The 26,441-nt window shown below is 41.0% G+C and overlaps 1 protein-coding gene across 2 annotated transcripts; it reads right to left on the bottom strand.

Moving 5' to 3' along the window:
- Positions 1-199: 199 nt before the first annotated feature.
- On the bottom strand, positions 200-24,981 carry LOC308078687 (gelsolin-like). 2 transcript variants are annotated; one of them, XM_080419970.1, is made up of 16 exons: positions 24,828-24,981; positions 19,041-19,237; positions 17,632-17,786; positions 17,037-17,198; positions 16,392-16,541; positions 15,557-15,646; positions 14,785-14,917; positions 12,521-12,825; positions 11,947-12,080; positions 11,449-11,539; positions 5,303-5,473; positions 3,515-3,689; positions 2,872-2,993; positions 2,293-2,370; positions 1,865-1,925; positions 200-1,483 (listed from the first exon to the last, which is right to left on the bottom strand). In XM_080419970.1, the coding sequence occupies exons 2-16, from the start codon at positions 19,234-19,236 to the stop codon at positions 1,314-1,316; spliced, it is 2,193 nt and encodes a 730-aa protein (XP_080276096.1). In that variant the 5' UTR covers position 19,237; positions 24,828-24,981; the 3' UTR covers positions 200-1,313. The 2 variants fall into 2 exon arrangements, with proteins under 2 accessions (XP_080276096.1, XP_080276095.1); XM_080419969.1 differs by having other exon boundaries at positions 19,041-19,241; positions 24,828-24,980.
- Positions 24,982-26,441: the final 1,460 nt, after the last annotated feature.

Raw genomic sequence — 26,441 nt, 5'->3', positions numbered from 1 at the left:
TGAGAGGGAGCGGGATGTGACTGGTTCTGGGTGTACAAGCAGCAAAGCTTTATGTTGTTACATGGAAGTAGTTAATTGCAGCATTGCACAAGCATCTTGAGTAGGCACACAGGCAGAGGCCACAGCTGGAAGGAAAGCCGTGGCATGTTTAAATAAATACCTCTTAATTAAAAACCCATCAACCACTCACTATGCTATAATATATATATATATATATATATCAGGTCTACAAGCTCACAAAGTGTGTGCGCTTGTAAATAGCAGGGCTACAACGTGTGTGGGCTATTAGATCGGCCCTGTTTTTTGGTTAAGGGGCCTCTAACTCCTGGAAGGTATTGTATGAATGATCTCATTCAACAATACTTACAGTAAATAATGGTTGTTTCTCGAAAATATAAACCTACATAAACTGAAGTTAAGGAGACTAAGGCATTAGTTGTATTGCTTTGTGGGTGATTTGTCCGTGGCAGTGTGTTTTCATATCTCTCCACACCAAGGCTTTTCATGTTGTGTCTATTCTCATTACTATTGTCATTAGCGAGCAGGTACCATTGTCAAACGTACTGTATAAAATAAAATAGACACATTAACATTACGTTCATTAAAGGTCATAACAAACAGCAGGAAGTGCAAGAGCCTATATGAAGCATGTGAATGCATTAAAGCTTCATTTCTATTGGTCACTTACTGTAAGCACACTAATTTCCTCATAAGTATTAAAGCATCAGTTTGGCATGCAGGACAAGGGTTTCAAATTAGAGCCTGACAGATTTTGGGGTCTGATGCTGAACTTGATTTTGGCGAGTCCTAACCCACCGATCACTGATGTTTTGACCGATATTTTGTCAAAAAGTGCTAACATTTTCTAATTTGAAAAACATAGCCGATCTACAAGCTCACTGCGTCGCGATGCAATGCATTGTGAACTTGTAGATCTTTTTTTTAAATAGGGTTTGATTGCACTTATTATTATTACACATCGGCTGCATAATTGCTGATACCGATGGCATCAAAAAAGTTGAATATTGGCCGATATACGAACTAGACTGATGGCGGTCTGGCTTTAATTCAAACATTGCACAGTGAAAATTGTTCTGCTCTATCCAGCCCTTAAAACATACAGGGTTTTGACACATATTTGCTAAAAGTAAAAAAAAAAGCTATCCTTCTTTCTCCGTCACTGTGACGGTAGGAGATTGGCAGAGTATTGGCGAGATTGCCCACTGAATGTCTTAGACCTGGAGCTCAGTGCATGGGGCAGGGCGGGCAGAGGTCAGGGCTCACGGTGTAAACAGGACAGGGTACGTGAGAGCTCACAGCTCCAGTTCGGCCATGGCCCGCTCCAGAGGGTCAGTGGTCCAGTAGTCATGGTCCCAGCCCAGGAACCAGCCTGTGAAAGTAGGTGGTTCGAACCCTTGCTTGATCTTCACAATGGGTGTCCTGCGATCTCGGTTGGCAGGGTCTGTCTCGATGTAGCGGGCCGCTGAAAGGAGACAGGCATTGGATTACAGATAGTCAGTTGTTGACCACTAGGAAGGGATAGACTCAAGGAAACTTTAAAACAACCTGAGTTGATAATAATGGTCAAAATAAATGCTGTGCGATGGTGTATAAATCAGACTTGAACACTTAAACCGTATACACTTCCTTGACCCAGGGTTCTATACTTGGTCCCCTCCTTTTTTCCCCTCTACACCAAATCTATTTCCCGAAAATAACCGATCTACAAGTCACATTACAACACGCTATGAGCGTGTTTGGGTTAGGGAATGTTTGCCTATTATGACATGCCCAGAAAAGGTTCAAGTCAGTCAGTTTGGTTAGGATTTCCCTTTCATGTGCACTGTTCTCCATATGTCCTTACCTGAAACCATGGCTTCAGTCTTCTCTTCCTCTTGGGCCTCATTGCCGATCCAGACAATCACCTTAAAATGAAAATAGGGAATTAAGGTTAGTTTAATGTGTATGAAATCCCAAACTATTTTTTTCCCGTTTTTTTTTATAGCTGTCATCTGTGTTCATGGCAATTTCGATGTAATCTTGACTACAATTTGCATGATGTAGTTTTCCTTGATGTTTGGCGATAAGCGGTGAATTGTGACGTTTTGAAATTGGAAAACGTCAATAGGTTACCACCCCTCGACTCTCCACTATCCTAACTTCAACCAAACGTGGAGATGGCAGAGACAGACATTTTCTGTTCACCTTTTATGCTTACTTTTGCAGCAGTAATTGGGACTCTCCACTGTCTCCAGTAGATCAGAATTAAGTCATAACACCATATAATTGTACCTGTTCCCAGGTGTCCAGGATCATGACATCATCAGTGGCAAGGTCATCCTGGGTTATCTCCCCGGGTACCTCCTCGATCTGGGTGATAGAAAATGTATAAAAAATAAGGCTTTAGCGCATCATACAACAGTATTTTAACTTCAGTGACTCTTTTCCCCTATACTGGAGATTAAGTAAATCTTATAGATGTTTTGTGAAGAATGAATTAAGTAAAATGGAAGGCACACATAAATTGTAAAGAAGAAATGTCATACAGTTTTGTAACTTGTTGTCACCCATTCCAGTGCATGCCTAAATACTTTATATGCTTTTCCTTTTTTAAATAAAATATAGAAGTCAGGGGAAGGTTTCAAAACAAAAAAAGTTTGTCTTAATTATATCAGTGCATGCCCAATTAGTGTACTGTATGCATATTATGTAGTGTATCCCAAAATGACTCAAGAGCAAGATGACATTTCACATTTACGATATACTGTAGCTGTTGGCCTACTATTGACAGTAAACTAGAATGGGCTCAACTCAAGTATAATATGTTCTTGTAACACTGTAAGCAACCAAAGATGAGCCACAGGGACATACAATGAAGTTCCCGGTCTTGTTGGAGCAGGCAAAGAGCCTGGGTGGATGAGCGTCCATCCTGTCCTTGAGTCTGGTAGAGGTGCGGTACTCTGCCTTTCCTCCCAGTGCCTCCCAGAAGTCATCTGCAAGCACACACAAACGTCCTCGGTGTTAAAACTGTAACCAAATGGACCTGAAGGGTCTATTTAAACTCAAAGTTACATCCCTGTAAGTCTTCATTTGGTTATACACATTAATTCTGTTTAAGATGATTTAAAATAAATCACTTAATAATACAATAAAACATTGTAAAAAGGGGAAACCAATCACCATTACCATAACTATAACAATATTGTTATATATTTTATATTTCATGTACACTTTATATATGATTATACTTTATTATATAATATGAGTATTTGATTTTGGTTATGTCAGGGCTTTCTTTAAATATTGAAATCTAACAGCAAAAGCAAAATTCTATTTAAATCACTGTTCCTCAATACTCAGAAGAACTCAGAGAACAACATGGGAATGCCTTCATAAACGTTTGTAACTCTGAAAGTATCCAAATGTGCATGTGTGTATACTCTGAGAGTTATAAATGCACACTGAGGACTCTCCTGTGTACCACAGTAGTTCAAACATGAGGCGTTCTTCTCACCGCTCTCTCCTCCCTCGGGCAGCTCGGTGGCAGTCACCCCCAGGATGTCACAGAGCTGCTGGGCCCCCTGCTTCTCGGTGTCACTGGCACCCTGTCCCACCCACGTGAAGCAGCCGCCTGGAGTCACCAGGACGAACGCATCATTGGAGTTCAGGTTGGATGACATGGCGTCAAGCTAGAGTGATGAAAGAAGACATGATGGACGATGCTTAACATGCAGGGTACTATGTACAGTATATGCTATACTATACTGTAAACCAGTGGTTCCCAACCTTTTCTGGATCAGGGCATACTTAATAATAATACTTCTGCCGTGTTAAGTGGTCAAATGGGTGGACCTCCATTTTCATTTCATTTTTTTTATTTTGAATATTTATTGTGTTCTGGCTTGGATCAATGGTACTAACGTAGTTTACTTTAAGTTCCTATTTATCGATATCACAATGAAAACTAATTGTCATGGTTTTAAAGAAAAAAATCCCATGACTTTTTAATACATTATTTTATATCATTTGTTAAAACACAACAGCTTATTTTTGCTATTGACATAAAGTATGTAGGGTTTATGTGGTTATGGCTCTCTAAATTGCTATACGGTCTGTAGGTGGAGATAGGTACTGTAGGATCAAAGCACTGATATTCAGGATCTGGCGATCTTGAAAAGTCTGAATCTGGATCAGGGTGATTCTATCCTGAATTTCTTTGAAATACTGAGACATATGGTGTCTGGATTGTCTGATCCTGGATCACAAAATATAGGATTTCAATATCTGATCCGATCAGATGGGGATTCAAATTTTGAACTTGTGGGTGGGACGATCAGAGATCAACACATACTGATACATCTGGGGAAATCGTATTCAATGTATGGGCTTGAACGGCGGAGAAAACCAGAGCTAACAAACCAATGCCGACTGCTTTGAAAACCAATCCTAATACCGTCCCAATATGAAGGACCGCCTAAAACCTGAATATTCTGTAGATGTCCCCAGACATAACATTAGGCAGAGATCTCACGAGATTAGCATAAATAAACCATGCTTTTTGTTTTTAATGTTTTTAATATTAATTTATATTATCATTAAAATCTTAATGTTTTGCCAATTATTTGCAATATCCTCACTGCCCACCAGTGGGCCGGGCCCACAGGTTGGGAAATGCTGATATATACCAATTATTTGTTTACCAACATTGAGACTGGATGCACAGGTGATTGTTTCATACAATCAATTCTCAACCTGTTGTTTCGGGGTGCGCTGGTTTCAGCACACCCCAACCCCCTCTTGTGTGTTGGCTAGTGCTGCGCGCCCTTGCGAGACCTGACAGAATGGTTTTGACGCTTGCGCAGTATGACGGTTGCAACCAGTGTGACGTCGTCTGTTAAGGGGTCTATACTATAAACTGTGGGGCATCATTATGCCACGTCACAAGGGGGCGGTTAACACGTTGGTGATGGGTCACGTCACTCAATCAGGTAATAAGTAGACACAGGTGTGTTTGGACCGCGCAGGAGATGTCCGGTTCTTACAACAAATGCAAACATAAATATAGACGAACACAATTTTGCACAAATACTAACACTGTAAGGAGACATTCTGTAATCTACAACTACAGTAATACAAAAGAAGAACACCTTGTTACGTAACGTTGTTAAGGCCGCCAGTTAGTCACAACATACACGAGTGTGTGTGTGTGTGTGTGTGTGTGTGTGTGTGTGTGTGTGTGCGTGCGTGCGTGCGTGCGCGCGTGCGGGTGTAGGAGATTGTAAAAGATCACATGTTTCCTTACCTCCACAGCTCGTGTATGGCCTGCTGAGTTGGAGCGCACCTGGAATAGACGTGTTTCAGCAGGGGCAGACTGACCCCCGTCCCTGGACGTACCTCCCTTGTACACCACCATGGGCTGCCCCCCAAACAGGCTCATCAGGTGGGCTGGCTCCTTGCCTTGCACTACCCGTACCTGACACACACACACACACACACACACACACACACACACACACACACACACACACACACACACACACACACACACACACACGTTAGACAAAAATAGAATTATTTAAGTTTACATTGACAGTTGTTATGGTTGTATATGTTCATAGCAACTCGGGATGACAAACCATGCTTCTTTCGTTGGTCGTGAGTTGTCTATAGTTGACAAACTGTACCTTTTTAAGTGCTGTACGCCTCACTGTAGTGAGGTCTTACATATTATATGAGTTAAATAAACTGAAGATTTTACTGTGTGTACAGTAATCCTAACATGTGAAAAAAAGTCCCAACACAAGATGGCAGCATTGAGCCATCAAAACATCACTTGACCATGCCAAGCTTTGATTGTCTGGAGACGAGATTTCTGACTTGAGGAAAGAACACTGTTTGGGTGATTTTGTGATCTAGGTCTGCACAGTCGTGTGCAATACAACTAGTCTCCTTGGTTTATAGCTATTCTCTAATCTCATAAATATGTAAATATGCGTGGCTGGGCTATGATTTGTTCCTCTGGCAAGTCAGTCATCAGAGCAAAATACGCTAGTCATGATTTTCCCCAACATGATTGGTGGGCAATTCTGAATTATAAATAGTAATAATGCCAAGGTTTGAGCAAACTCTGTTCTTTTTCATGTGCTCTCTTTGTGTGTTAGGATCATTCCCAACATGCAGTGCTCCATTCTGTCTGTCTGGCCATGTGATAGCAGGATACCTCATCACTAGATAGATGCAGGCTATCTACCTCATCATGATTAGCCTAAACACAAAGAGATTTGCTCTCCTCTCCTCTCCCATAAATATTATAGAATGACTAACATTCCTGCTTGTAGCTGCCTTAGCTTTAGTTTATTTACTTATTTACTTCACATCATAGTTGGCGCCACCTTTAATGTGAGTTTGCTCTGTTCTCATGGACATTCCTAAAATTCTAGGGATGCGTGCTGTGTACGCTTGCTTGCACAAAGCCTTGCCTTCAGTTTTGCCTTACAACTGCAAACCAGGGGAGAAGAGAGACATACTAGCAGTATGTTACACAATATATATATATATATATATATATATATATATATATATATATATATATATATATATATATATATATATATATATATATATATATATATAATTATACAATTATATAATTATACAATTATATAATTATATAATTATATAATTATATACATGAATCAATATGATATCCTGTTCTCTTCCCTTATCAGTAAACTGAAATTAATCTAATCCCTTTTATCAACAGTGTATACAGAACTGATACTTGCAAAACATCTGTTCTGAGAGTGAGATTGAAATCAGGGAACATTTATATCATGATAAATATAACAACAGCAAATGTTTCAACTGTGAATGGATTCAAACACATGAAATGATTTAAGAGAACCGTTAGACATGCCCCAGCACAGAACACAACACAAACACAAACAATCGATGCACCATGCACTCAAGTGAATGATGATATCTTAATATGATATCATCATGACATCACCACAATAAAATATTTCCACTTTCAGGTGGATAACCCTGGCAGAGCCGCATTGGGGCAGTATTATCCGTTAACCTTATTTTTTGGAAGAACAGAACACTGGAACACTATCAACGATATTGTTATTGAGAGTATTAGAGATATATTATTTAGTTCTAAATATCCACAGGTTGACAACTAGATAGGCTATCTAATGTACTGGACACGTAATCTTATATTGTTATAGATAGCCATAGACAACGACCCGGACATACCGCCTACCCATTTGATTACAAACATTCTGATTTGGTCTGTACAGAACCAAGAGGTGTTACAAAACACCACTCAATCAAATCCCTATCTGCAATGATCACATACATGCATGTTTACAGTGATATCTACTTTAAAATCAAAGAGCTTTGTCCTCATGTTCAGGTCTCGACATAGTTTAAACAACAGGACTGCATTATGTCCTTAGTTTTGACCTGACAAGATCGTGGTCGTAGAAAGGAACAACCATTAGCATAGTCATTGGAATGTCCTGTTTATGACCAGCCCAGGCCAGAACATTTGATTGTTGATTGCAATCAAGTGGATTCTCACATCAGAGGAAGGCACCACCCTGAAATTACTACCAATGAAAATGAAATTGAAGGGGTAATTCAGAGCGTTGTGATTTTTCTCCGCAAGGTTCTAATGCTTCGTCTCATCGTGAATTTTTGGTCTAAACTGGGCTTTAAAATGAACTGTCATATACAAAAAAAATCAAAAGCAAGATTGCTATCAGTGGGGTTTTCACCATATTCACAATTTTGTTTTCGGCAATCCAATTTTGTCATCGGCAATTCCCCCCATGCATATTGTGGTACCTGTTGCGGCAAACCTACACTGTGGTCAACAATGTGCCTCCTCTGATACACCTAGAGTCACCAGCCACTTCTTTTCACCTGACATTGAGGGGGTTTCACCACAAGAGCCTTGACACACATGCTTCCTTTGTTTATTGTAATATACCTGCACAGTTATAGTCTCGCATAGCCAGGGGGCCCACAAGTTCAAAACTCTTATCCCTATCCGAGTGGATCAGATTTGGAATTTGGGTAGTTCAAAACAAAAACACAGGATTGGGATCACTTTGATATCCGATCAGATCAGGACATCAAATCCAAGCTCTAATCTGGATCAAAACTTCAAAATGGTATTTCAAAACAAAAACATAGGATTGGGATCACTTTGATATCAGATCAGGACATCAAATCCAAGCTCTAATCTGGATCCAAACTTCAAAATGGGTAGTTTAAAACAAAAACATAGGATTGGGATCAGTTTGATCCAAAACAATCTGGATTACCTTAGCCTCGGGTGCCCATTGTTTTTATTTATTTATTACCTTGATCCCACTGGAGGTTTTTTTTGTGGATTACCAGAGCTATACAATACATTTTAACATATATGTCAATATAAATGAGGTGGTAAAGTTTGTAAATTGAAATAGTACATCATTTGTCACAACACAACAGCTTATTTTTGCTATTGACATAAAGTATATAGGGTTTACATGGTTATGGGATGTCTTTAAATTGCTATACGGTCCCCTGTGTTGTTTTACATATCCACTAGGTGGAGATACTGTAGGATCAAAGCACTGATATTCAGGATCTGGCGATCTTGAAAAGTCTGAATCTGGATCAGGGTGATTCTATCCTGAATTTATTTGAAATACTGCGAAAACATTGTGTCTGGATTGTCTGATCCTGGATCACAAAATATAGGATTACAATATCTGATCCGATCAGATGGGGATTAAAAGTTTTGAACTCGTGGGTGGGACGATCAGAGATCAACACATACTGATACATCTGGGGAAATCTTATTCAATGTATGGGCTTGAACGGCGGAGAAAACCAGAGCTAACAAACCTATGCCGACTGCTTTGAAAACCAATCCTAATACCGTCCCAATATGAAGGACCGCCTTAAAAGTCTTTGCATGGGTTCTGCGATGCTGTTATATATTTTTCCCAATTGTTTCCACCCAGTTTTAGCCCATTCATTGAATATACTGTAGACGCCCTAGAAGTATCATTAGGCAGAGATCTCGCGAGATTAGCATAGGTACTACACACTGACAAAGATGATCCAGCAACTCAATGACAGGCAAAGTTAGTTGAGAAAAGGATGACATGATGAGAACATCTCATTGTAGTGTTTCCTATATGACTGCTAATGGCTCTGTATAGAAGCCTATAGCGCCTGTGTGAAAGGATAGGGAGGGGGACGAAGGGAAAGGAGGAATACCTGAGTGGTTATGGGAGCACCAACAACCTAGAGACAGTGAGGCAGGGCATGGAAGAGACAGATGAGGGAGAGGAAGAGGGGAAGAGTGAGAGGCACGTACAGGTCAGAGAAGACAGATGAGGAAGAGGAAGAGGGGAAGAGTGAGAGGCACGTACAGGTCAGAGAAGACAGATGAGGACCAGGGAGAGGGGAAGAGTGAGAAGCACGTACAGGTCAGAGAAGCGGTTAATGCACAAAGAAAAGTGAACGAAGAGCAGCGATATAATAAAATGGATTTAGATGGCACCCCCATACCCTAAAGCATGATCCAACCCTACAGTACAACCCCTCTCGCTTAAGGCAGGTACAGACTGCAGGACCTTTAAGTGGTCGGGGGGTCATCTGATCGTTAAGCATTACACACTGCAGGAGTTTATTTCTTGAAATCGGCTGTCATATATCGTTGTGGTTTTCACACTATAGATTGATCCCCGACCAGGGATTACACACTGTAGGATAGTTCACTAGGATGCTATCTCCAGAGTCAGACCCAATACATACATTTGTGTTTATTCCAATTCATTTTAATCGACGTATCCCGTGATATGCCCCTCGATCTCCCTCTCTCTCTCTCTCTCTCTCACTCTCTCTCACTCTCTCGCACGTCAAGTGCGCAGAAGCAGTCAGTGACAGAGTTGCCATGTCCGCTTATTATAAGCGACTTTGGGATAGTTTTTCTGTAAAGTTGCTTGAAAGTGTAGTTGCTTTTTTGGCCTTGTTTCCTAATGTTGTTTGAACCAGTTGTTCTCAAAAATTTTCATGGCAAGGACCCCCAAATTAATATTTGTCCGCAGAGGCGCAGACCTCCCCCTTCTGAAAATATGTTGTGCCATAGACCCCCATACAAGATCTGCGTGGATTTGGAAAATATTTCAATTTCCCCCCCCCCAAGATTTCTTCTTTAAAAATAGCCTATCTACAACGTGAGCTTGTAGATCGTCTATTTTCAAGTATCCAATGTATTTGTATATAGGCTTCATGCATAGTCGCTTGTTGGGCTTGTTTTCACAAACCTGGTTGCTTATTTCTCTCGCAAAATCTGGCAAAACTCACAGACAAACACATACACACACACACACACACACACACACACACACACACACACACACACACAGATCGCTCGCTCTATGTGTGTCTCTCTCTATCTCTGTGCAATAGTCTCAAATAAACAGCCCCCTTCGAGCACGCTCGCTCACTCTCATTCTGTTTTATAATAATGTTTAACTTAATACAGGACTGGACAGTAACTATGCGGGGGATCTGTTTGTTGTGGTCAGGTGGTCCACCGACCTTCCATAGCCACGGTGGCTGTAATGTGCTCTCATTGGCTGTAGCGTGCATCTCCTCGCAAGGTGGTCGCAGCCCCGTTCATATTGTATGATATTGTCTGCTGTCCTGTCCCAGACAGAGCTGAATATCTAACATGGTAGTTATCTGAAAACGGTCGGAAAGCCGTCGCAGAGCGGATAATCGCGGCCATATCGTCTCGCGGAACCTTTCACACACAGCGAGCATTAGCTCGCCGATCAAAGGCCGATCTGTGTCAGATCGGGAGGTTTTGTCGGCGAGCGCCAAAAAAGGTCGGCGACAGCAATATCGGACCAAATCTCCTGCAGTGTGTACCTGCCCTTACTCAGATCAGCGAACACAGGGAAGCAGTCTGAACCGTGCCTAAAACTATATAATTTTTCGGCCATAATCTGAAGACCTCTTCAGACTTCACCTCAGCCCTTAGCACCCTAACCCTAACATAGATATGACATTCATGCAGACATACCAGGCTTAGACTTAGACTTTTTTCTTGACCATAATGTTAAAAATGTAACGTAGATAGCATGTTATTTAGATAGATGCTAGGTCCATTGTTCATCCTATACTTTCAATGTACAGATATTTTTTTATAGTGTATTGTTTAGACTGATGCTAGTTTATTGGTTTACCTGTGATCCTAGTTTACTGAGGCACTACACTGTCTCTCTGTGAGTCTGCATTTTATGTATGTTTTTACCTTGTCGCTCTGGATAAGAGCGTCTGCTAAATGTAAATTGTAGAGGAATATAAGTAGGCTATATAAGCTTAAGAAAACATGGAGTGCATTGAACATCAAACCTGATGTGTGGGTATTACCTGCACAGGACCACCGCCAAGCTCTTCATCCAGCTGGGCACCCAGAATGGCCGAGGCCCCAATCTCATCCTGGCTTGAGTCCATTCCCTGCCTGTGAGAAACTCAGTTTAGTAGGCTGTGTTGTATCCCTTTGGATTTGTACAAAACCTTTGGTCTTCAGGGCTATTTTATTCATTTAATGCCTTCTTTTTATAAACATCGCTTGCATGACATTTCTAGACGGTAAAATCCAGAGAGTTAGCTAACACATTTTACTGTGCACATGAAGTCACATGATTGTCTCTCCTTTCTGCTGAATTCATGTCTCAGTTCCTGTGAGGTTTAACAATCCTTCTTGAAACTTTGTCTGATCCTCCATCTACATAACTTGAGTGTAATCATGAAAGGATAAATCTTCACCTTTCATCATCTGGTCTATTTTATAGGACGAAAAATGGGTGCCTGGTATTTGGTACAGTAAGTATACAATGTAAAATGGCTGTATTGTATTGTATTTACCACATGTAGATAATATGTCCCTGGCGTCCTCCATGGTGGTAGTTGTAAAGGATAATATAGCTGTCCCCTCCGTAGAACTGTCCATGCATGGATGGATCCACTGGCGCCTTATCCGCTCCCTCAATACGCCAGATCTGTAAAGGATAGATACAGTAGATAGATTGATAGACAGACAGACAGACAGACAGACAGACAGACAGACAGACAGACAGACAGACAGACAGACGTGTGATGTGATGTGACTGTAATAATTATCTTCTTTTGAATGTACGAAGAAACTCATGATAGACAATAGAACAGAAATGACCACAATGGAAACAAGCCATCAAGGATTTCGTGTGTTATCCTTTAAGCCTTGCTTGCGTATTTGTACTTGCTGCACTGTTTGCAAACTGTTTATAAAGTATTCAATTAATCAATCAATGATGCTTCCTCTCAATGTGAAAATCTGAAACTAAACCAGTTCTCTTTAGAAAAGGCAGTGAAATATAAGACTTTTTAAACCGATGCTTGACATCAAATGGTAAAACGGCTTCAGACAATCTAACCAGGCTGAGCCCTCTAGCCCTCTTACCTGTTTCTCTCCAGTGCCATCATCCACCATGCCGTGCTGGGCCGCCATCGCTGGAGAGTCATGAAGGGTGGAGGCGTCGAAGGGCACCTTTTCAATCTTGGCGATGCTGTTGGAGATGTACGCCACGCCCAGGCCTTCCGTCTGGTCCTGGTCCCGCCAGTTCTTGAAGAACTGCTTGAAGAGCGGCGTCTCGCCCATCTCTGGTAGGATCTGGATCTGGGTGTGTTTTGGGTAGCCCATCTTTTTGATGAACTCGTTCGCAGCCTTCATGGCTTCCTTGCGCTCATCCACGTTGGCATCCTTACCTGCAGGGGTTGGAGGTCAAAGGGAGAATTTGGACATCGTAAACACTTCATTGTGACACTTCATTGTGTGATACTTCGTATGGAAGGAAATTGTTTTAGTGTCATAACTAATTTACTGTACATATGCACATAACAATGCACATAATATGGACATAACGTTTCACATTGTAGTACACATCCATCCACCTGTTTGGTTCTCTTTAAACCCCTTAAAACCCCATATATTTAATTGACCGGAGTCCCCCAGTACTAGCCGATCTACAAAAACAGGCAATTTACAAGCAAGGAACACGTTGTGAGCTTGTAATATTTTGGCCGAACGTTCACCCCAGAATAGGGACACTAGGCTGCATGCGGTTAAGATGGATGAAGCTAAGCAAATTGCATGTGTTCATGAGGGAAGGATTAGTGGTTTTATCGAGTTGGACTGCAAGAAAGTCAATCATAGAGCAACGCGCAGACAGGGGCGGGTAATTTTGCTTGGAGGCAGATGACAAGACATTCCCAGTTTCATCTTAAGCTTACTGTGGGACTAAGCAACCCATGTGACAAAACTAGAAAAGTGTGCTCCTCGGAGCGCAAGTCTCCCGCCAGGCTGGATTGCCTACACAAGTTTGGAAGCAAGCCGTAGCCAGCCGTAGCCAATCAGAATGGAATATGAAAAACCTGACGGATACATCTTGATCACATGACTTCAGAGATAATGTGTACCGACTTGTGTGATTTTTGGACAAAATCTTTAGAAGTAGTAGCAAAACTGTGTTTTGCAAACAAATTCAAAATGTCTAAATATCTTTTTGACTGGAATTTGACTGTACGACCTACGGTTCAAGACTTATAGGCCAAAATGTGAGGCGCCCTGACTGACTGACTGACTGACTGACACACACGGACAGACATGAGCGAGAACATAGTCTCCAGCCTTCGGCAGTCTGGGCTGGTGGAGACAATAATGCAAAAACTGCCTTCAATCTGTAAAAATACTGACTTAGTTGCACAATGTTACTTGCACAAATGTACATAATTAAGTGTAACTGATGTATATAGCCTTCTGCACATTCGATAAATTGTGATTCTAGCAGCACCCCCATTGCTGCTAAACAGATTTGACCATAAACACGGTTTTATCATAGCTGCCATTCTTACCTGTACTTCTTATCTTATCTATTTTGACTTATTCTTGTATTTGTCTTATTATTATTACTTATACCTAGCCCAGACCAACAACACAGACAGACAAGAGGCCAGATGCCATGATCCTTGTCTAGACTGCATGATGTAAATGAGGGCACTGATTTATATTTAGCACTGTATCACTTACATCATGATATGTTTTTGTGTCACTGGTTTTCAAACCAGATTGTCATGATTTGTCATAATCCAACAACAATGGTGGCAAGTATCTAGCTGCGGTGGTTGCAAGTTGCAACCAGCTATTTTTGATCTACCGGGTGATCAGATTGAGCTATTGAGGTGATGAATTGAGTTGATCAAAAACAACCATTATCAACCATTATTGTTTGATGTGCATAATACGTTTCTCCCCAGTTAGTCAGAATTGATCTTCCCTTTATTATTCAAGTTAAATTATTGACACATCCATTGATATATTCTATGATTGTATTATTCAAATTAGCAGCCTATAAAAAGACATAAATCAATTCACTATCTGGCACTGCATGGGTGAACAGAGGAACCCAAGGTTTGAATCCACTGCGGTGCATCCGGCTTGCCGAGAGGCCGTAGGGTTCAACAGCAATGGAAAGCAGTGGGAGGAATAATTTACATAAAGACTAAATTGGGAGAAAAAGGGGTAAATATAATTGGCTACTCTAAATTATATACTCTATATACAATTCTGCCCAAAAAGGTTGCCCACCCCAGAGCTACAGTAACAATTCTGAGTAAATTAAAGGGAAACACTTTGCTGCCCAAATCCCTGCTATGAACTCGGCTGACCTTTCCAGACGAAGATCTTGCCATCGGAGCCATGGTCCAGAATGAAGCAGTCGCTGGACTCCAGGGCACTCTGGGAGAACGGGTTCTCTGCTGCCACCAGGGCGATGGTCATGTCTCCAGTGGCATTGGACACCTGGTGATTTTTTTTTTTTTTTTAAGTATGTATGAGCAATTTCTGCTTCGGTATTGTGACAGATATACTCAAGAGTGCATAGGTGGTTTCAGGATATCGCACTAATGTGATTAAGGTACTAAATGGAGGAGAGAGTTATGGATTTAAACGATGACTGGCATAGTTATAGTTCTTGTTTCAATGAATGAATGAATATACCCAGGACAGGGATGATATGGCCACCTTGTGCTGAGGGAACCATTATTGTTATTGAATAGAAAGCAACACTTATTTGCCATTTTGCTATTTTATTTTGAACATACTGACGTCAAAACTGTCCTTACTGAAATTGTATGGTCTTGGTCACAGTTTAAAATAAATCTGCTCAAGAGGCACTAATTGCAACTCTTTTACTTTCTTCAACAGTTGGCTTATTATTCATTCATAGCAGCATATGTTATAATGTTGTTGTTGGGTAAAGGGAGTACTTGTATATTGAAATCTGGGAAAGGGGATACTGAAACCAAACAATATATGTTACTAATGATGAAATGTGGTGTGCTTCCCAAGATTCTTAATCTCAAACGTGTGTGTGTGTGTGTGTGTGTGTGTGTGTGTGTGTGTGTGTGTGTGTGCGTGTGCGTGTTTTCATGTTCTCACTTTGTAGAGTTTGGCCATCTTCCTGTTTGAGGCATCAGCCTTGATGTCATCAGACGCTCCTTCAGGCAGGTCTGGTTTGGGACCGAGAACCTGGGAACAGAAGAGTATAGCGTTGGGCATCTGTTTCATGGTGGGGTACAAGTCTAATTTATGCTCCGTAGTAAAGAACTGCAAGAGAATGACCCAAGCTGGACCCAAACTGTTACCGTCAGTGTACCAGTATCAATCAATAGTGCACATGTCATGCATCTATCAATCTGGGAACCCATCGCCAACTGAAAATGAAAAACAGCGCCCTCTGCTGTTTGTTCTATGTCTGTTGGCTCTGGGCGGACGATAACGTATCACCAGAGCACAAGGAAACCGGTGTTTGTGATGCGCCTTCAGCGCATCACTTCCGGTTGGTGCGACTATGTTTTCATTCCCACTAACAATATTTCTACACGGAACACTAACACCACTTCTCCCAGAGAACATGGATCGTTTTGGTTATAAGCCCACTTGTTTCTATGATGAAAGAGTAAGTTAAAATGTGAATATATTTCCGTGGTTTTGTCTGCTCCGCGGACGCTATTGTTAAATTAGTTTCGGTTTGTTTCGAGGGGGAAAGATCGACGGACATGTGAATCCCGCCCACTACATGTGATTGGGTAAAGCGCGGCCTACTTCCTGATCTGAATGCGCACTCGTTATGACGAACCTCCCCGACAGATTCCAACGCAGTGCAGAAGCTGTTCTTGAGAGATTATGCATCTATTCATAAGCACTAATAACTGGTTGAGCAACCAGGATGTCATGACAGGTTTGTGATTGTGCTTGGCTCCACTCATCTTACCTCCAACATTTTCTCTCTCTCCATCCCCTCATCGCAGACGTAAACACGGGCCCGCCCACTGCGCTCGTTGTCACGGATACCCTTTGCAACCTGCGTAGCCTTTAGCTTCTCAAAGCGGTTACTTTGGGATCCACACCATTGGTAGATTTCCTTAGAGCAACAGAAAGACAGATAAAGACAGAGTTTTAGTAAATAACTAACTTAATAACTACTTATGTAACTAACTTTATTACTACTTAACTACTTACTTGGCTCTGTACTTGGACCCCTTTTTTCTGTCTAACCTTTTTGCCAAAAATCGACAAGCTCACAATGCGTCACTGTGAGCTTGTAGATCGGCTATTTTTGGCTAATGTTCCCTCCGGGAACATTATTATTATTATCATGGCCATCCATTGACAACAATCTGCTATAAACCTTTCAAAAGTTATCCGGTGAATTAAACTAGTGTCAGTCATAAAATAATGATTTAATGACAAAACAATATAATAATAGATCAAATGTTTCCTTGGGTGCGTTGAAAGGCGCTATATCATTTATTCATTATTACATCAAATTGCCAAATATGTAATATTGTATGTTGTTAATTTCTCTATTATCCTATTAAAATATGATTAATACAAATCAAGTCTCTGTCCAACTCACATTTCCCAGGTCCACAATGAAGCAGTCTCCCTGATTGAAGCTATCCCAGCTGACTGGCACCTCCGTTGCCCTGACAACACGCCGACCCTTGACCTGCAGCACACGCTGCATAATGACCTCATTGGTGACGACATGCTTGAACCCAGAGGCCACGCCCCCTTTCTAGAACAATACAAAGAGAAGAAGAACAAAATGTGAGTTCCACAGAATTGCAGCATCTATCTACTTTGTTCTATTTAGTGTACATAAGTCAGTATACAGCTGTTGACACAGAATCCTTTAACCACTTAAGCACAAACATTTCCTTATTTCTTTTTGTGACGTTTTTGAAAACTTTTCTTTTTCTTTTCTTTTTTTTAATGACATGCCCAAAATTGGGACACCAGGATCAAAATGGTTAAATTAAAGAGAAAAATTAAGCTGATCCACTTCTTACACAAAAATCACTAATTTGATTCCAGATTTTAAACAAATGAAAATAGAACACATGAGGCAGCATCCAGTATATACAACTCAATTCAGGCCTGCTTTAAAATACATTTATAATCTGAAATAATCCATTACATTCTGCCAATATAACCAATTTGAACCTTACCATGTATTTGATTGCAGGCTTAAAATACCCCAGAAAGGCTTTGGACTCGTGTCCCTGGACCTCCCGGTATTGGATGGGTTTACCACCAAGATAGTCGTCCATCTGGACAGTGAAGATGGCTGCTGAACCGCTCTCATCCTGCGTGCAGAAGTCACCTGGAGAACCGAAAACACATACAGCACCGTAAATGGATGTGACTGTGTAGGGTGGCTTGTGTAGGTTGCTTTCTCTCAGTAGTCATGCAACTACTGTACACAGGGAATCACATGGGCACTCATATGTGAGCTCAGAGCTCTCACTGCTGTTAGTCAACAGATCAATGCATGGAATAATGGGAGTGAAAACTTTACAGGTGGTTACAAAACATCCTGCATGTGGGGAAGTGCTCTGCAGTTACCATGATACGTCACACTGATACAGAAAAGTACCCAAGATCAATAAAATAAAAATAGCCCCCGACTCAGCGTTGTCCTCCCTGCCTGGTATTGGCTAAACCCTACAATGATCCTGCACTGTCTGGCAGATTATGCGGCAAAGAGATGCGCCTCTAAAAAGGCTAATGCTTGATTTATACACCGTCATACAACAAAGTATAAATCAAGGCTTAACATGAGGAAAAGCCTGCAATGTGGAGGCATTGAAGCTACTGCTACTGTCATTACCCATTCTGAGTGCTAAGCTTTCATTACTGGCAAATAATAAGAGTTTGTTTATACGGGACAGAAGTTGTTGGGATGAAATCTTTTTTTTTTATTACAGAGATATATCGCATCAATAAAGATGCTATAGATCTCTGTAATATTATTATTGTTATTTGTTAATATTACATGCAGGTCCAAGTGTTGGATTTTAGTATCAGGAACCTTCTCTGATACCCATTTTAGCATGGCATAAGACCAATATCAAAAAGCTTTGGGGGTGCTGACTGCTGACTGGATAGTGCATTAACCACATAATTGCAATGTTCCTGACTTGATTCTGACTGCAGACCTGTGTTGCATGTACTGTATACCGCACTCTGTCCTCCACTTCCTGTCTAAATAAAGCAAAACAGCCAACTTTCTTCAGAAAGTAGAATATCGCCACTATCGGGCAGATAGATTTGTATCTCCATATTCCATATTCCATCTTTTTTTTTTGAGAAACAAATGCCGTAATTTATACTTTGGACAAATAGACGATCTATAAGCTCACAACGTGTTGCAAAGCGATGAGTTTTCGGCTATTTTTGCTATTTCAGAAAATGTTTAAATTATGTATTTTCCTATAATGGCATGTCCAAAATGACAGAAATCAAAAGATGACACAGATGCGTTCCCGGTCTTAATGGGTTAATGCAAGAGCCCATAAACAATGCAGTGTGCTACAGATATCATAGAATACAACACTGTCAAGTTTTGTGTCCTCACCCAGCCAGAAGTGGAGGTCATACTGTAGGTTCCCAGAGCGCTGTTTGATGGTGTTGAGGATTAGGTATGCGTCTCCTGTGTAGAATCCCCCGTAGAGGTTCTGCGGTACCGGTACCAGATCAAACTTTTCGATTCTCCACACCTGCAGGCCTGGCTCCTGCCCAGCACGCTCAAACTCCGGGTGGTACGCCGCCATGCTGCCTAAAACAAATCAGACGTCACTTCACTTCACTATGATTAGATTTGCTCTATAATCCTGTCCTGTGGTAACGCTCCAGTCCGTAGTGGATTTAAGCTCAGGCTAAGCAGTCTGATAGCTGTGTGAATACAAGAGAACTCACTGTCATCATAACTCTGTGTGAGTGAGAGAGGGGAGAGATGTAAACGCCCTATTTGAGGGAGATTTTGCCGTCAAAAGTATTAAGCCACTCCCTTAAAGTCTACCCCCGTTGCCATGGCATACAAAGATAAAGTTTGTTATAGTTAGTTATTAATATTCCGTGTTGTGAGTCATCCGTGCCCTGAGCTCACTGGGCTTCCTCCTCCACTGTGGAGGGAGAGGAAGTCGACAACTGTGACTCAGTTATGACTTTGTCTGGGAGTTACAGCCTGGCATGTAGAAGTGGCATAGGAGCGCTTATAAGATAAGATAAAAAAAGAAAAAACCTTATTGTTCCCTGGAGGAGCAACAGCAGTGAGAATGAAACACAGGAGAGGTACAGGTAAGAAAAAAAGAGTCAAGAACCACAGCAAGATAAGAATACAAATAAAATACTGAACTGTTGGCTCTAGATATCTGCACTGGATCTCTGAATGAGTACATGTACAGTCTATCAATAAATCAGTACAGTGAATACTGAATATACAAACGAATATACATTATCGCTATAGATCCATCTCAGGTGAATATATGAATGAATATATGTACATTCCATTCACATGAATATTAGAATGGATAAGTACACTCTATCGAAATGAGACTGAATATATACCTAAGGTCTGTCAACAGAACTTCAACAGTGAGTATCTGGATTATGTACAATCTATCAATGATCTAATAGTCTCTCAACAGCTATCCTTAACAGGCATCTGTCAAAGTTAGAGACAAGCTAATATCTCATTCTTCCCATTGTTCTTTTTCCTCATACTCCTTGCATGGAGATATAACAAGCTTGTGGAAGCACGCAAATATGCAACCACACGTGTGTGCGGATTTGGTTACATTTGCTTCAATTATCACTTAGGATTTTACTGTGTGGATGTGTGGTGCCAAATCAAGAGTTTCAAGTGGGTGTCTGTGCCAAGTTGGCCAGTCTGGCAGTGAGCACGGCGTACAGTAGCTGTATGACATTTTGAAGACATGAATTGAGCATCCTGTTAGAATCCATGTTATGGCAGTCTGTAAGCCTGCTGAGACCAGCTTTAGATGACTATCAGGAAGGAAGAGTTGAGCCTCCTGTCAGGCTCCAACATATGTTTTCACCTCATGCAAATTAGAGGTGTGTGTGTGTGTGTGTGTGCTGTGCAGGAAATGACAAAATAAAGCTAAGCCTTGCTCTTTACATTGACCAAACTTCCACACAATAACGGGACATAGTAAAAAGACTGTAACTCTGTTACTTGATCCAGTGAAGTGAAACAAACTATGCAAAACTCGTAAAAACAAACTTTGTTGGTCTAAACTAAAGGCTAGTTTATACTAGCCTGACATTGGCCAGACTCATAGCGAGGATTCACTCTCAGGAACTTGTGAGTGAATCAACGTTATCAGTATGGCAATGCCAGGCTAAGTTTATACTTCATCCCATGCATAACCCTTTTGACAAAATAACGTATTTTCAACAGAAAAAAGGCAGTTTCTGTTTTAATTACTAACATTCCAAACATTCCAGATAGAGCCTAAACCAGCACTTTTCAAAGAGGTGCGTGTTCTAAAGTGAAAACACAGAACCCTCTGAACCAAGAATCTGTAAAGAAGTTTATTACTCATTTACTTCAATACATTCAAGGCAACCAGAAGCCTTATGAGTGCATTATAAACTTGATTTCATATTTAAAAAAATGTCCCCAGAAATCCATTCACAGGCACACACAGTGTTTTGGAGAAAAATGTTTGGAGGCCCCCGTCTCCATTTGCATGTCTAGCCAGCCGCCAGCATTTGAGCAAGAATATCGCCCATTCTTCTAGGCAGCTAGCTGCCCACAAACATCGCAAGAATCTGGTTCCGACCTTGGAAGAGGGAAGTTGCTTCAGAATCATGCAAACAACCCTTCAAATATGGGGTTGCTTCTGACACCATCTCATCTTCCTCTTATGCAATACACAGACTCATTATACAATATTTCATAGCCGCAGAATCAGATTGCTGTAATTAAACATGGCAAAGAACAGTGTACTCACTATAGACTCCAGAAAGTAATTTAAACTTGAGCCCTATTTTATACTTAATCGTACGATGGTATCACCGCAGAGAAAACAGCAGATCATTGTGAACTTGTAGGTCAGCTATTTTTCCTATTTTTGAAAACTTTTTAAGGTTTTTGACAATATTTGAAATTGCCTATAATAACATACCCAAGGCACACCGAGTTGAAATCAATTAAAGCTAAAAGACATGCATGTTAGGCACATACTCCTGCCATTGCCATTGACCAAGGCACTGGCATTAAAACTTGCATGCAGTTTTCTGCTCAATGCTCTTAAGTCTTAACCACTTAAACGTTAAACCCTATGTATTTTGTTGAACAGGGTTCCCCAGGGATCTGTACTTCTCAGAAAATAGCTGATCTTCAAGCTCACAAAATGTTGCGTTGTAATACGTTATATTGTAGATCGGCTATGTAGAAAAGGTTTTTGAGGAGTTGTTGGTTTGTTGGGACCAACATTTCAAATATATGTGGCTACCTGCCATTGATTTGTACACTAGATGTATTTATTTATTTGGCACAGATACCGTTAATGATGCTGGAAAGTAGTTATCTGGCTCAGAGGCTAAATCTGTGGATATAATGCACAAGTTCAACACTAACCTTGGTAGCAAACCTATTACAGTATTGCATGCATACTATCTATTCCAGGCCAAGCCCCTCTTTCACTGTGTGTGATGTATTTTGATCCTAGTACAATGTGCATCAGTACACTCTGTGTGAAATGGTTTATGGTGTCTGTCTCTACTTCATTGTTACATTAGTACACTCTCAGAGTTAAATTTACACTCAGGATTTTACAGTGTGAAAGTGAAAGGATAAGACACACTGACCAATGCATGTACAATAGAGAGCAATTACTCTTAGAAAACCCCAATTCTGAAAACAAAATTCTGGTGATTTTCTTAAGTGAATTGTGGTTTTGTGATTCTATGTAGGTATGTGTTCACAAAACTTAGGCCAACTAAATCCATTTAAAAGTATTCGAAATAAAAAGACTGTCTTCGTCAATCCGTAAGAGGTCAATTTGTTAAAGATATGTGGTTTCATCCACCACACAAATTGGTCATTGCACTCTGAAAACATTTGCATATTTTACTATATTTTACATATAGAAGTCCCAATTCTGTATAGGTCCACCACTATTTCTCTAGCGGTACTGAGTACGATTGTGTACTCAGTATGTTCACACAGTTAAAGGGAAGCTAAGAACAGCATCTCAATTTCACCCTGGCAAAAAAAAAAAATCTCTATGGCTTACATGATTCTCAGACTACAGAACAAGCAACAAAAGACAGACACTACAAGACACTTGTTGACCAACCAACTGTTTCTGAGCTGCGCAAATCTGTTACTGGTTGCCTGCTGCTGCTGCTTTGGGCTGTGACTCAATGGGGGTAGTTTGGTTGACTCAACACTCAACAACTTTGAGCATAAATAGAACCAGTCACATGACTTATATGGGTAACACAGGGTGTATCCCACCCAGCTGCAGGAACATGGCATGTTATGATCATTCCTGCCTCTCTTATTGAGGCTCTTTGTCCACTCATCTCTTCCAGCTCTTCATGAACTGAATAAGTCACTCCAGGTCTCTGTGCTTGATACAGTGCCCTGGACCACTCCCCCATTCACCCCCTCTCTCTAGCCCAGTCCCAGTTTTGGGAGTGGGTATGTGGAAAGTTTTTTTTTGTATTAGCTGGCTATCAGGCCCTCATAGTGAGATTCAAGTGTAAGAATGAGACGCACAACTTGATCCACTGAAAGGAACTGGGGGTGGTTGGGTTCGTTGCAGAAAAAGGGTCAGTGAAATTACACAGGGAGAAAGAACCTGAAAGCATTTAGGATCAATGCTTTCATTTATGCCACTTCTGATCCCAGGATTGCAATTACAATGTAATAGGTTACAGTAGAGGAGAAAGAAGAGGAGGGGAAACACGCTTTCATCTCTTACTTCACTTTTAGTGTTTCCACTGTAACTTGTCTAATTATACTACATCGTACGGCATGTGTAACTCACTGACAATAACTGTTTGTGTACGGTTTTACCACAAAGTATGAATTAGGCTTAAGCTCTGTTAAAAAAAGAGATTCCTCAGTCCAGAGGACTCCGGATGACTCATTTTCTCCATGCATACCGCTCTCAGCTGCCCTCAAAGAACCCATTGGATAGCACTTTGCTGAGACTCCCATGCACTTCAGCGGCTGGCCCCTAAGCTCTGGTTCCCTTTCGTGTGTTTGTTCAGCGTAAAAGGCAGTATGGAAAGGAAGTGAACCGAAGTAAGATTGTAGCTTATGACTTTGTAACAACCGTCGTGTCATATTGAGGGTTATTAAACATCTATAACCTGCTGTACCAGATAAGCCTAATATTGATATTGTGTTGACGTGTTCTTCCTCCTAGCTTTCTGTTTTCTCTCTCGCAAGTTTTATTGTCAGTGCATAAAATAGGGAGAGAATCATAACACACACACACACACACACACGCACACACACACACACACACACACACACACACACACACACACACACACACACAGATAACCACATGTGGGATGTTGACAGACACATTTAACTTCCTCCTCATATACACAGGCTCAGTATTTAGGTGCATGTTGCTATGGAGACAAAACCCCCCTGCAGTACATATATGACAGAATGTCCAGCTGTTGGGGAGAAATGCCCACTTGCCCAGACACGCCAGTAGGCCTAGTCTGCAGTCAGATTTTATTTTATTTTATTTTTTTAACTATGAAACTTTCATTCTAAGTAGACCTGTGTGGACAATCAAGGTGGTAAGCTTATGGTTATGATAAATCTCTTTTAGTGAATCATCATATTACTATAAACTAGCCCACACTGAGGCCTATGTTAATGGGCCTATATGAGACAATTTCAGAAGCATTCGAGTAGTATTTATTGTCCCTGGCTGTCTCTTGTCCATATATGGCATTATCGAATTGTGACAATCAAATCGGTCAAGCATCTCTTGAAGGCACAAAGATTGTCATCAGATCGTTAATATCAAATGAAGAAAAAGAAAAACACTCCGCAGCTATGCTCTTGAAAGCCTACAGTAAAAAAAATGCTAAATTGACATAGGTTGATATAGGTTCTGTATTTTAGTAGGATACTAAAGTATACTACAAATACTGTGGGGCGTGGGCTATGCTCATTTTGCCACATCATTATACAGTTTGCAAGTAGTTCATATGCTGAGACTGACTAGGCTAGATTAGAAAAAATAACGGTCCGAATCACTTTAAACAAGTATCGAATTACAGTGCATTAATCTGTTGTCTAGGCCTGTTATATATACTGTATATGATGATGCATATTGCAAATGTCTCCGCTTCTTACCTAATGCTGGATACGAAAGAGATGGATGTTGAACTACGGAGATCAGTGCTTTGCGTCTACAGGGAAACACAGGCTTTGATTCGGCTGTCCAGTCTGGTTGAGACCGGGGCGTTTATACACAGTGAATATTGGGGACTCCCTCTTTCTTTGGTGTTTTGCCCAGGTGGGCGTGGCTATATGCCTATCCCTAACCCTAATCCTAACCTCAGTAACTAAAACTATGCCTAAACCTAAATTTAACCTCCCAAACACTATTATGCCTAACCCTAACCTTAACCTCACAGGAGGAACTATGCCTAAACCTCACCTCAAAACCACGCCCACGTGGTCGAAACACCGGGAAAATAGAGAGTCCGGGTCGGCCAACTCCCCTGTAGCTACGACACTCCGCATTGTTGCCATGTCCGCTTATTATAAGCGATAGTCTCTAGATGGAAAGTGGGGTCCACGCGCATAGGGTGGATTTTTTTTCCACCATCTAGTTGTTCTTAGTCCTTGAAGTCTGTATTTTAAGATTCTGCCAGGTAACAGGCTGAATTAATGTCCCATGGGATTCATTTTTAACCCTTTATTACACATATCTGACCTGAACCCAAACCAGAAAATGGAAAAAATAGAAAAGAGCACAACCTTTGAAGGAGACAACCTACAGACCCAAGGAATTCAATAAAGTGGTTATTATTCAGATTCAAGCACATCTTGACTATTACAGGACAAAAACCGGGGGGAAAAACAAGCCGAAAATGTTCAGATCACAGGCCTATATAATTCAGTTTTGACTAAATACTTAAGGTAGATTTTTCAACTGCATTTTCTCAATCCTTGAAGTGTGTATTTTAATATTCTAACAGGTACCAGGCTGAAATAATGTCTTCAGACTTCAGTAAAATTGGTATTATAACTTCAGATTACATTGTGTTTTTTACTAATACTTGATAGTGTGTTAAAGATTATGCCTGAAATAAGGTCCTTTGTGTGTGTGTGTGTGTGTGTGTGTGTGTGTGTGTGTGTGTGTGTGTGTGTGTGTGTGTGTGTGTGTGTGTGTGTGTGTGTGTGTGTGTGTGTGTGTTAGAGCACTGCATTCTCAGTAGGCTATGAAGACTTAATTTGTGGCTCCTAGAATCTCCAAGAATAAGATAGAACTTTCAACTATTAGGCTCTTCTCCTGTGGAACCATCTTCGAGGTTTGGTCCAGGAGGCAGACAACTTGAGTTTAAGAGCAGGGCCATCATCATCCATAGTCTCTATATCGTTAAAGCCAGTGCAGTGCCCGGTGAAACAGAGGAAGAAATGCCACCCTTTTCACATCGACCTATTATAGCACCACCAGGAGGCAGATTGACTGACTGACTGACTGACTGAGGCAGAGAGACAGACAAAGAGAGAGAGGGAGAGGGAGAGAGAGAGAGAGAGAGAGAGATGATGATGATGATGATGATGATGATGATGATGTTGTTGTAATGAAACAGTGCTTGTTGGAAGACATACAGCAGTGGTAAAAAGGTACAAATAATTCCTTGGACGTCTGGAATGTAGCACATCCAGTCCGAAGATAGGGTGTGTAAGATATAGTGCCAATTTCCATTGAAGTGAAGTACTTTCGCATTTGCACGG

The sequence above is a fragment of the Gymnoscopelus braueri genome (assembly GCF_963280865.1).
Source record: "Gymnoscopelus braueri genome assembly, chromosome: 22".
In the NCBI taxonomy this organism is placed as follows: Eukaryota; Metazoa; Chordata; class Actinopteri; order Myctophiformes; family Myctophidae; genus Gymnoscopelus; species Gymnoscopelus braueri.
Note: the sequence above shows the minus strand (reverse complement) of the source record. Positions and strands in the feature narration are given on the sequence as shown.